The sequence below is a fragment of the Enoplosus armatus genome, chromosome 4 (genome assembly GCF_043641665.1).
Source record: "Enoplosus armatus isolate fEnoArm2 chromosome 4, fEnoArm2.hap1, whole genome shotgun sequence".
NCBI classification, from domain to species: domain Eukaryota; kingdom Metazoa; phylum Chordata; class Actinopteri; order Centrarchiformes; family Enoplosidae; genus Enoplosus; species Enoplosus armatus.
The window spans coordinates 11,281,524-11,294,069 of record NC_092183.1 but is presented as its reverse complement, the minus strand read 5'-3'; the positions used below and the strand labels follow the sequence as shown (position 1 = coordinate 11,294,069).

Below are 12,546 nucleotides of genomic sequence, written 5' to 3'. Positions count from 1 at the left end.
TTTTTTTTATGGGAAACACCAAGTTAAATTTGAGTTGCATTCAAGGAGAACATCATTTTATAAAAGTAGGTCCAGAGTTTTACTTGTAACAGTAAAATATGACCGTAATGAAAACTGAAATGAGGTGAACCTCCCCGGCTAACAGTCCTTACCGGCTGCGGTTGGTTGCAGAGCCCGACCAGTAGATGGCAACGCGAAACCATACAGCTGATGAACTCCACAGCCGTGTGAGTCACCACATACTGCACAGAAGGCCTTCACTTTACGGGGTTCAAGACCTCATTACTTCAGCATATAGTATCCAAAGGCTAAAGTTGTGTATGAATAGGGACGATAGCTTTTTTTCATGATTTTTCTCACATTTTCTTCATTGATTTGAATCAGCAGTATAGTCGAAATCCCACCTCTCTTTTCACCTCTACTGTTTCTCACGTCAGAATCCCTCAAAGTTACCACCATGTCATCTCCTGTCTCTTGGATGAGATGAGGATGGTATGTCCATACTCATCAGCCGGACATAACTGTCGCTTCAGCCGCACTGAGACCCTGTCGTGTGTTTTTCTGCTGGAGATAAGAGGAAAGTCAACGTTCACGGCTTGTCACGCCCGCCAAACCTCGCTGTTGTTAATGATTATTAGCTGCGTTTGGCAAGCAGCTGGCGAGTGTCACCAGTTGCTGTTTTACTCGCAGTCTGGTCCCGCCCAGAATTCTGCCGATATCAAGCTCCACTTGAAATTGGCGCAAACAAAACAAAACAGAAACTTTTTAAGTTGTATTAGGCTGTTAAGTTTCGAATCCAGGTTATATTTCCACAAACTCTTACCAGCATCTGTCTGTTTCAGACAAAAGTTGTATGCTATTGTATGTCAGATTCACCGGCTCTCTTTCATATACAGACGACAATTCGTGACCACAATAGATGTTTGTGTCCGCCACATCACAACAAACGGCTTGGTCCCCGTGCGTAAACGCTGCGTAAAAGCGCCACTCAGAGACGTTCCGGGCGTTCTCCTGCGTCACTGTGCATCAAGCGAATCAAGACTGTGTCCGAAATCACCTCTTTGTTCACTCAGAAAGTACTCATTATGTAATGGACACTCAACAGTCCACTCAGTGGTGAGCAGACACGTCTTTCCTTTCATCGGGGAATTTTTGAGGACACTAGCTAAAATACTAAAGGCTATAGATTTACACACTCAGAACATGGACACGCAAATAACATGGCGGACAGTAAAAGTAGTGCACTATGTAGTAAATAGGATCATTTAGGACACAGTCAAAACCTTTACTTTTTTGATAGAAATGAACTCTGCCTGTTCAACCACAGAATACTTTTTTTCTGAGATACTGAACTGAACTTAGTGGTGTTGGATGACAAGGTAATGTTTTAGAACCAAAAAATGCACTTTGTCATAAATGTAAACATTGACTGAAACATGTGTGCCTGACAACAATAAAGGCTAAATGAAGTTTGATTTTTCTCAGTTTAATATTGTCTACAGCAGACTGTGCTCTTATCCAGAGTAATTGCACAAACAGGTAATATATAAAATGCTATATATATATTTGTCAAAGTTTTTGTTGTTCAAAACTGAGGTAAAATAACACACAATGTATAAATTAGAATGGGTTTATTGTTTCCAACAATTGCAATTCAATTCTTAATAGACCACAGCAGCTGGTGGCAGTGACAGGCACGTAAAAACAGCAGGTTCAATATTTTGTGTTGTAGAAAAACTGCAAAATAGCTAAAGCAAAGTCAACTTCTTAGGATGAATGCAGTAGTTTAGTCCACACATGAGCCACCAGAAAGATGTTTGGTCAGCATTCAGTGTTCATTAGGAGAGGTTTCACTTCTTGGCAGCAGCCCTGGTCCTGGAAGACTTGGTGACCCTGCGTTTGGCCTTCTTAGGACTCTTTGCCTTCTTGGGCTTCTTGGCCGCAGCAGGTCTCTTTGCTTTCTTGGGACTCTTTGCCTTTCTCTTTTTCTTGGGTGACTTCTTGGCTGCAGGAGTGGCACCTGCGGCTGCTTTCGTGACGCTGGCCCTCTTGACCCTTTTCGCTTTTGGCTTCCTTTTCACCACCTTCTTCTTTCGAGGTGTGGGGGGCTTCTTGTTCAGCTTAAAGGAGCCCGAGGCCCCGGTGCCCTTGGTTTGAACCAGAGATTTGTTTGCCACCAAACGCCTGATGGCGGTGAGGATTCTGGCTTTGTTCTTCACCACGTCGTATCCTCCGGCCTTCAAAGCCTTCTTCAGGGCTGCCAGGGACAGGCCGCCGCGCTCTGTGGATGTGGACGCGACCTTCAGTATCAGGTCTGACACTGTGGGACCCGTCTTCTTCCTCTGAGACTTGGCTCTCTTCTTGGGAGATTTGGCCGAAACCGCCAAGGGCAAAGTAGTCACAGCAGAAGACATTGTAATAGCGCTAATGTCAGGTTCAAGTGAGTGACACCCACAGAGTGATATCTCTGCTTGACAGGTTCAGGTTTTATCAAGCCCTGATGAGAACCGTGTAGAGTGAGCCTTGCCGCCACAGTGCGCCTCTTCTCTCCCTCTCAAACTGGAGAAAGTTTGTGTTTTCTCCAGCTGGATTATTCTGTAAAATTCCTGCGTAAAATGTTGGAAATCCATACAAAAGGCACATCACAAGAATCAGCGTGCTCTTAACTGTGTATATCTATATTTTTATTTGGGGATTTAACAAAATATATTAAAGTTTGTTAAAGTTAAATAACAAGCTGGCAATTGTAAAGAGTACCGTGAGACGTGAATTTTGATCATTTTAACAAAGATACACCCTCTAAACAATCCAGTACCGAATTTTATAATCAAATAAGCGTAAATAATAATGTGTCTGATATACTGGCTCCAAAACTCCGTTTTATTTCAGCCGTTTTTGCTAATTAAATTAATTTAAAGATGACCAAAGAAACACAGCTGCCTTGCAGACCCAAAATATAGTGACCTCAACATAGATATGAATTCCTGAAACACAGAAGCAGGACAGTTTTAATGAGACTGTGAGGTGAAAAACGTTAAATAACAAAACATGTTTTATGTCATTATATGTTATAGCGAAAATATTATTGTAGGCTACTGTATGTCTCTTCTGTGTGGAGGGAGATGGACCTCAGCCAGAATAAGAGTTATCAGCCTGTAAGGATGGGCGGCAGGAGAAACGAATTTAAGATTAATTTCCCCGGTCTTTTTGAACTTTTTGATTCTTTATAAAAACAAGTGAGGGATGCCCTCACATTAGTATGCATGTATGTATATTCTAAACCAGTTTCTGTCTTGTTAAAGTGCCAGTCTATGGTTTGACAACCACTTTAATCATTTTATAGGACACAATGCCATAAAAAAACTTCATAATTCCATTAAGAGCTGTGTCTTCTGCGTATAAATAGATTAATTCAATCAAGTGCAAAGGAATGAAGCAATGGCATCACACTGCACTGAATATTCCTCCGACTGCATTTCTTCAATCTGCAGTGCTTTTGGAACATGAACAGCACAAAATGCTCTAATGTTCGGTATAGTAGGTTAGTATAGTGTAGAGGACTATTTGAAATATGAAGTTCAGTCAGATTTTAAACATAAAACAGTTTTTACTTTATATTTTTTGTAACCATTTTTGTGTTCTTTCACATGTTTGTCATGTCATCAGTAATATCATTTTGATCGAATTGTCATAGATTATATGATTCAATGGTTTGACTTATTGGTGAGAAATAATTATGAATGATTATAAATGCAGGTCTGTTTTCTGATGTGTTTACAAACATTATGTATGAGAACAAATCTTTAACAACAGAATAAAACAGTCGTAACTTAGATTCATTTGTTGTGGTAGTCCTTAAAGGTCACAGATTGCGCCTTCAATGCACTTTGAATTTCATTTGCATCGAGCTTGAGATACGATTTGACATTGTTTAAACTGGAGGCGATTAGTGGACACATGGAGTGGAATATCAGTTTTGGACATACAGTATGCTGCTTCGAGAATACTTGAATAAATTGCTCAAAACATAGAGAATTTATCTCTGTCTCTCTTTCACGCTTTCTCCGTCTTTTTCTTTTTTCTTTTTATCAATATGAGATAATGTGTGCATTAGTGTGTGTGAGGGAGAAGATTGGCAAATGTAGTCCTGCCTTCTGTGGTGCACTGATAGCACGGCCTCCTGTTACACACATATACAAACACACACAAGCACACTACATATTACAACAGAGTGAGTAAAACTTGTTTAAATATAAATCCAGTTGGCCTGTCACTGGCAAGTTAGTGTCCTCTTAAGTAGACCCACATTTGAAAGTCCACTGAAGGTCATGTGTGTTTGGCACCCATTAAAAAGTATCTGTAATCTTTTCTCTGTAGATGAGGAGGAACCTTTAAATCCATCCTGAGACTGGGCTGAAGTGGAGACCAGAGAATGAAACAGACACATCAGATCAGATAAAGTTGTAATAATCTAATCTGATAGGGAACTTGAATCGCCCCTTTACCTTCTTTAACACTATACTGTATACAGCTTGGATTCAATTTTGTTGATTTTAATTGGTTTAATTTAATAATTAAACCAAAACTTTTACTTCCTCGAGCAAATAATTACTGAAACTGTTCAGGGTTCAGGGTTACATCTACAGGAAAAAGTAAGGAATTTATTTCTTATAAGTGACTCCTTTTAGATTATGTGCTGTTGTGATTTGGAAAGTATCTTTGTATGTGTCATGGTCAGAAGAGCAGCTGTTACCTTGTGTTGTGCTCCCTCGAACTTCCAGTGACCAGTATTCAGCCTACCGGTACCTCTGAGATACAACTAAGGTATTCACTTGAGCAGATAAAAGGCCTCCACCGCCCCCCCACCCCCTTTGAAACTGTGCTAATGAAGCCATTGTTTAATAGCAGTAAATGCCCACTGTGATTTATTTCCACTTTGTGTCAAATTAGATCATAATAATTTCTGTCACTGCTATTAACTGCTGAGGAGCCGAAGAGCGGGCTGTCATTGTTATCCAGTGACCTTTTTTGACTTTTTTGAATGGATCCACAGATTCATGACAGCCTGGCAACTCCTGTGAAAACATTACTCAATCACGTAGTCGATAAGTGCACATATACAGTAGCTTTGTGGCATGATTGTTGTGTCATGGATAACTTCTGAATAACTGTAAAAAAAAAAAAAAAAAGTTCAGTTTCCAAATCAAAGTGGATCCCAAGGTTAAGGCTATGAAATTAAACGCCAGAATAAAGTCCCTTCAATACTGAACAATAGCCTCAGTTTTACTTTTCTTATGAAGTCTTTCGTACATCTTTGTAATGTCTCTGTGGGGATTTCCCCCTCCTCTTTGAGTTAGTGGTGCGTGATGTGACGCAGCTTCCCAGCGGGGGGGGGGGCTGGAAGGCTGGAGGACTCGCTCTGTTTCATCTCTCTCCTCCCCGAAACATGTGACCATGTGATCACAGTCACCGCAGTCGGACAGATTGAGAAAACTTGTGACCGAAGCAGCAGCAGCAGCAGCAGCAGGACCAGCTCAGCGCCCTGCGAGATCAAAACAGGACCGCAGCAACTCCACAATCCTCCTTCAGTCCCCTCGGCTCCGTCAGACAACATGGACTGCGGGATCTTCACGTCCAAGACCGTCCTCCTCTTCCTCAGCTTGATATTTTGGGTGAGTCGCGGCGTTATTTCTCCACCTGCAGAGATTTGACTTCATCTTTACGGCTTTCTAGGGTGGAGAAAGGGGAAATGAAACGCTCATTTGATGGCTTTGAAGGAGTACAGCTTTGCCTTTTTCTGCGAATCATCGCTATTTGTTGTTATTCTGCAGTAGTTTTGAGTCCTGTGTGCTTTAAGGTTTACACCCTGTTAATCAGAGTAATGACTTGATAAACATCTTGGTAGTCTACCCCAGATCTCTGGCTAGTCACCATCACTGTAGGTAGCCAACTGTACTTCCTCATTCCTACCCCACCTTAATATAGGCCCAGCTCAAATCTGCGTAGTTCTTTTAAAGAAAGCCAAGTGATTCCAGAAACATTATGAGTGACATTTCCCAGTAATGTGAATTTCAGCGGAACACTGACTCGCTGGATTTTGCTGTAACATTGTCAGCCAGCCAGCTTGAACTTTGACCCATTCAAAGTTTGCAAGGGTTCATTGTTTCTTTCCATTTGGCCTCGCTGGCAAACAGATATCAGGGTTGTGAAGGGACTGAGTAAACTGTGTAATTTGATTACTGTTAGGGGGGAACTGGCCTGTTTGTGTGTGTGTGTGTGTGTGTGTGTGTGTGTTTGCACGGGAAAACACAGGCATGGTTTATATCTTTGATTCAAACATCCACATCCACTTTTTTACTTCCTTATCTTCCATCTTCTTCCACTTTGTCTTTCTCTTTGCTTGATAGGAGTTTGATTGATCTGTCTGTCCTGAATGATTTTTCAATGTGTGTAGGGTCGATTGAATTCCTCCGTCCATCATCATATTCCAAAAATCCAGAAAGTCTTTTCTGGTTTTTCTCACCAGCTAGGCATTACACACAACATATCCCTATATGAATTCACCTCTCATTTATAAAACTCATATGTCAAAGCGTCACACAACAGCTGAAGTTCAGTTATGTAGTCTGTCACGCCTGCTAAGCTAAACAAGCTACATTTTTCCTCTGATTCCTGCCCAGAGTCTTAAACAGCGGTGTGAGTTATATTCCCACACAATGTCCCTGCTGTTCGTCTTTTTGGGACGTTTCTTTCATCTTCGCTGCCATCATTATTATTGACTATCCTGATATTTCAAGAGGACCAGTGGTGGTTTACGCTATGAGAAAGTGCACATTTTGAGCAAGATTAAAGCTAACATAGGAGAGTCAAAAAAATCATAATTCAGTCAAAATTATCCTTTTATACTCTGCCTGACCCACTTGTAGGTCTGTCTTTACAAAATCATATTGTGCAGCTAAACATTGTACAAACCCACAAAAGTTTATTTAAAGCCTTTTGAAGATCCCAAAGTTTCAAAAGGCAGATATTTTGTAGTGAATTTAGTGAAAATATATTGAAAATCCACCTAACAATTAGAATATTTCCATTTGATGTATTTGGAAGCACATGAGCAGACACCTCATGGCTGCTTTCTGTCCCAGTTTGCAAAACTTGCATCATGTCTGCCCCCTGGAACCTGGTCTAAGATACTGTACTAGTGTGTTTCGCGTGCGGGGACTAAAATCCTCCCCACAAGTCAGGAAACATCGCCCCAGAGGCTTCTCGCATTCCAGAGAGGTGGCACCGTGCATGGACGCTATATGTTGTGTAAGCCTCTTTGTGCTGCTTCTTAGGCACAAGATCAGAATTTCTGGAAAGATTAAGGGGTGAGCGGTTGGGGTGGGGGGGGGGGTGGGGGGGGGGGGGTGAGTAACTACCCCACAGGGATCCCGTGACTATGGAGTGATCAAGAGAAGTAAGTCATGAGGCTGAAGTGGAGGATGAATGATTGTTAGGCCACACATAGCTCACACATGAACAAAGACAAGCACACAAGCTATAACTCAACTCAATACAGGGGAAGTAATACTGAGAATGATGCAAATCACAGACACACATTTCTTTCTTCTGATTTTCCAGCCGGCCGTGCCACCGGCATATATAAACAGGATTTACACAAACAGCTTTATTTGAGTGTAATCTCATTAGCTTCTGAGGTGTTATTTATGTGGCTCTCATCTCTCAGCAGTTGATTTTGTTTTGTGCACTTCCCCCCCACACACTATTGGGCTTCTTTTACAGCAGACTTGACTTGTCAAATGTGATACAGCGAGTTTCAAAGGTCAAAGAGAAGTCAGGAGTGCTGATAATGAGATAAATACTTTAGAGCCATTGTTTTCTTGACAGTTGTCTCTGTTGAAGTTTCTACAGTTTTGACCCTCCAGACTTTTGGGTTTTTAGACCAGATGGTTAAACAGATACGGCGTAATTTTACAATAATATGAGAAATCATTTTTAAAGTGGTCCATATACATGCAGTCTTATGATTGATGAGCTCACTATAAGCATGACTTGTAGAAGACTCATGATGATGGTGTGACTTAAGGCTTAATCCACATCTTACTCCACCAGGACAGACCATCAGTGACCTTCTCAGCCTGTGTTCATCACATGGGCGGATAATTACAGGAGACCAAATCTCTTTGTGCTTTATCTAACAGTGTTATAACAAGCAGCTCTCTTCTCACTTCATATTTGATGGTGCACATGACTATACGTATATTGTTGTTGACAGAACATGACCGAACTGACTGACTCTGATCTTACATCTGTGTTCATGACTGGGAGGTTAAAAAACAGCTGTCCTCTCAGTTTATGGCTGTTTAATGTACAGAATGTGAACATGACGCTTTCAAGTGCAGCACAGAGAGAAAAAAATCAATGTATGTTCATTTCTGCAGCACCTTGATTTGTTAAAGGCAAAGTCTAAGTATGCCGAGGTTTTAAAAGCGGAATGATCTATGATTCATGATTGTTGACTCTTTTGGCACAGACCTAAATAACTCGAGCGGAGAGTGTGCCATAGTTTAGCTCTTATCTCTGTACCTAGCACTTAGTGGAGAATGATCTGTTAAATTAAAAAATGTCAGCAGTTCAGTAGTGTTCATTTCAGTAGGATCCTTATTTTTTGTTTATTCTAGGAATAATAATTACATTAAACATACAGAAAAATGAGAAGACTAATGTCTTCTAATGATTTAAAAAAATAAAATGTCCTTACTTTTACTCTCTACTCTTCATTGAACATCTATGTAATGATAAAAGCATTCTGATCTGTGTGCAGACATGTTAAATGTTTATTCTCACCATAACCATATTGCTAACTTGTCTATTGTGAATGAACTCCTTGATGTGTGACATGATGATGTTGACGTCTTCTCCTCCCCGCAGGCTGCAGGAGCGGCGTTGGCCTACGTCGGTGCCTATGTGATCAGGAGCTATGACAACTTTGACAACTTCATTCAGGACAAGTACACGTTGATTCCAGCAGCTATCATCATCGGCGTCAGCGTGGTGATGTTCATTTTTGGCCTGGTGGGATGCTGCGCCACAATCCGGGAGTCCAAAGTTGGCCTTAGCTTTGTAAGTGTGTGTGTGTGGCAGGAGAGAGGAGGTGTAGGCCATGATTTGTGCTTCAGTCATCCTCTCTGTTCCCGAACACCTGTTAGTTTGTCAGACTCCGCAGCTGAACATGCAGCTTCAACTGCAAACATTTATTATGTCTGTTACAAATGTTTAATTTTGGTTTCCCCCTGAGCTTTTGTTTTATCACTCTATATTATGTCTATTTTATTGACTAAATGCCTTCTTAACTTGTCTCATTTTCTTCTTCTCCAGTTCTTTCTGATCATCATGGTGATCTTTGCAGCTGAAGTGGCTGCATTAGTGTTTAGCTTCATCTACCAAGGCAAGGTGAGTCTCAGATACGTGTTCTCTGTCACACAGTGTTTGCTGCTGACGGTAAACTATATCAGGAATTTAGAGTTCATTAGTAAAGTAAGTGGCTGCCAAAATTTTTCTTTTTTTTTCTTTTTCTTGTGCCTGTCCAGATAAGCGGAGACCTGGAGCGCTCAATGAGCAACGTCTTCACAAAGTATGATGGACAGGACCCTGAGACCAAAGCTGTGGACTACCTGCAGACTCAGGTTGGTGTTATATTCTGCTGTATATTAATAGCTTTGTTTTCTCACATGCACTTTCATTCTTTTCAACCTCTTCTGCTTTGCTTGCATTCTCTCTCGCATGCTTGCTTTCATTTCCCTCTCTGGTTCTTTCAATTTACTCCTCAGTCTGTCTTTTAAGAAAAAAAGCCATCTTAGAACAGCAACATCTAAAACACAGTAAACTGTATATTTGGTTTGTATTGTTCCTGTGGATAACCGGTCAGATGACAATATATTATATTGGGCAGAGCTGATAGAACTCATATTACTGTAATTTTATATAAAAATCCTTCTACTTTTTATATAAACTTGCCTTTAAGCCTGGATGATATTTAAATGAGACTAATTTCTGGGCCTCAACCTGTTAGGTCATCATCTTTTTCAAAATGTTCTTGTCAATGCAAGTTTTCAACAACATGGACAAATAAAAATAATGTCCATAAACGAGTACTGCGCTCTCCACCTACATGCTCTTAATGCACCAAATTCACACCTCTGGGTCAGTTTAAAGTCATTCTGGGAAATGCAGGAAATTGCTCACAGAAGTAGAAGATAAAGCAGGTAGACTGAAAGTGTGCAAGTTAGAAAATAAACAAGACTTCACACACTCCTAAATAACCACAGAATAACCTGATGATACTTTTTTTTTGACTCCTCTTGAGTTCTGTATTAACTCCTGTCTGTTCTTTCTTTGTCTCTGTGCAGTTGCAGTGCTGTGGTGTCAGAAATTACACCAACTGGTCCAACACCACCTGGTTTACCAGCCACAACAACACGGTGCCTCTGTCCTGCTGTAAAAACAGCACCGCCACACAGTGCACTGGCCGACTAGACCAGCTAGACCTGCTTAACGTAGATGTGAGTCATACAGACATAAACACTGTGTACATGCAGTTACATGTGTTTATGTCTTTGTTGTGCTTGGGATTGCAAGCTGTGCATTTGGTAGTGCTTTATAAGTGCTTTTAACTGCTTTTATGACTCAAAATATATGAAGCCTGCAAAATCAAATTATCTCCCACGTCTGAGGCAATAAAGCAAGAGCTACACTTCAGGCAGACACTTCCGATGTGCATGTCCAATATGTGCACTCACTGTACTTGCGCATGTATTTCAGGGTTGTGAGCCCAAGCTGGATCGCCTCCTACAGGATGTGTTGGGTTATGCCATGCTGGTCATTCTGGGCTTCGCCATCATCAAGGTAAAGACAGCAGTGAATGGGCATTACTGCACATCCCACTATCTATTATTATCCTATTATCTCAATGCTGTGAGCTGAGTTGAGATAATACATGTCAATCAGTGGAGTACTGTTGAATGAAATTACTCAAAGAGAAGATGACATGTCTTCATATCTACTCATGTAAAAGTACAATGATAGCTCTGTTAAGGGTTACTCCTTGAAACAGAAGAGGGTCAGTGTGATTTACTGATTCAGTTGTGCTTTGTAAGAAATCTGAACTCAGAGAATACCTTACAAGGGGAAACTGTCTGAATGCCATGACCTGATTATCCTGTAGACTACAGTACAGTATTGTATATCTGCTTCAGCAAAACATTTGTACAGATGCAAGAATAACCTATTCAAATATAGCAATGAAAGTTCCTGAGCTCGTCCCATCATATAACACGTGAAGTTCTAAAAGAAAACACATTTTAAGAGCTTGTGTCTGATTAGCTTTGTCTTTCCTGTTGCAGTTCTTCGGGATGCTGAGCGTATGTGTGATCACCTGTAAAACTGGCAGCCGGAGGAATGGCTACCAGCCCCTCTATGCCTGAACCACTTCCCGCAACCACCTACCACCTTCTCATTTTGCTCGACTAGGTTTGCTGACCACTTAACTCAGCAGTGTACAGAAGCATCCAGGCCGATCTTTGTACAAATCTACGTTTTATTTAAATAATGGTATATAAAGTGTACGCGTGTGGCAAACGTTTTGTCTAAAGGGGATCATAGCAGAGCATTCCTCCACAGAGGAATTCAGTATAAACGTTCCTCTGACTTGTTAAATCATTTTTGCTGAATGTGGACATGGCTTTCAATTTTGAGTTGTTGTCTAAATTTCCTTCTTTGGAGATTTTTATGTTAAAGTTTCCGTAAGGATCCTGTACTGTCTCAGCCCAACTATGGCCTTTCATTTGGGCTAACACATGTGACAATAGCACAAGGTACCATTTTGAAGTAATTAAATAATAGAAAATGTTGACCCCTGTTGGAGTTTGTTTGCTGAAAGTCTTACTCTCTAAAGCATCTTTTAGTTTCTAATGCTGACTGTAAACCTAGTGCAGCCGCCATGACATCACAGGAGAGAAAAGAAAACTTTTTTGGACATTAAGGCTTCTATTGGTAAATCTTGCGAGCCTCCTCACTCTGCTGCATCATGTAGATACTCTATCAAAGTACCTCATTCTTTGGAATGTACTATAATGAAGAACTTCTAAGTATATTTTAAGCTTTTTGTGATTGTGAATGAAAGGACAGCAGTTTAATGCCTTATTTAGAGTATTTAGGTATATATATACATATATAGAATTTTATGGTCAGTTAACTGTATTACAGTTCAGCATAGTTTGACTTTGGTTGTGTTTATTATGTTTCTAAATTAAAAAATTTCCCAATAATTTGGAGTTTGGTGCAGTTTTATCTCATCATTGTATCGCCTTGTCTTCTGTGTTATTAACTTTTTGTAATTTGTAATCTTTATACATAGGACACATGCTGACAGTTGCGTGTTGTTATGAAATTAGAGGGAAACAACAAACAGTTATGTCTAATCCTGTGGTAATTTTTGTGCCAAAACACCTTTTTAGCTTGTTATTTTCCAGCACCAGCACCAGTTAT

General features: G+C 40.5%; 2 protein-coding genes across 2 annotated transcripts; one reads left to right on the top strand and one right to left on the bottom strand.

Annotated features, from left to right (window-relative positions):
• Positions 1–1,616: 1,616 nt before the first annotated feature.
• LOC139283884 (protamine-like protein) lies at positions 1,617–2,446 on the bottom strand. Its single transcript, XM_070903950.1, has one exon. The coding sequence runs from the start codon at positions 2,412–2,414 to the stop codon at positions 1,851–1,853; it is 564 nt and encodes a 187-aa protein (XP_070760051.1). The 5' UTR covers positions 2,415–2,446; the 3' UTR covers positions 1,617–1,850.
• A 3,054-nt stretch (positions 2,447–5,500) lies between these two features.
• Positions 5,501–12,280, top strand: tspan36 (tetraspanin 36). Its single transcript, XM_070903694.1, has 7 exons — positions 5,501–5,672; positions 8,932–9,123; positions 9,379–9,453; positions 9,591–9,686; positions 10,410–10,562; positions 10,822–10,905; positions 11,403–12,280. Exons 1-7 carry the CDS (start codon positions 5,613–5,615, stop codon positions 11,481–11,483), a joined length of 741 nt encoding a protein of 246 aa, XP_070759795.1. The 5' UTR covers positions 5,501–5,612; the 3' UTR covers positions 11,484–12,280.
• Positions 12,281–12,546: the final 266 nt, after the last annotated feature.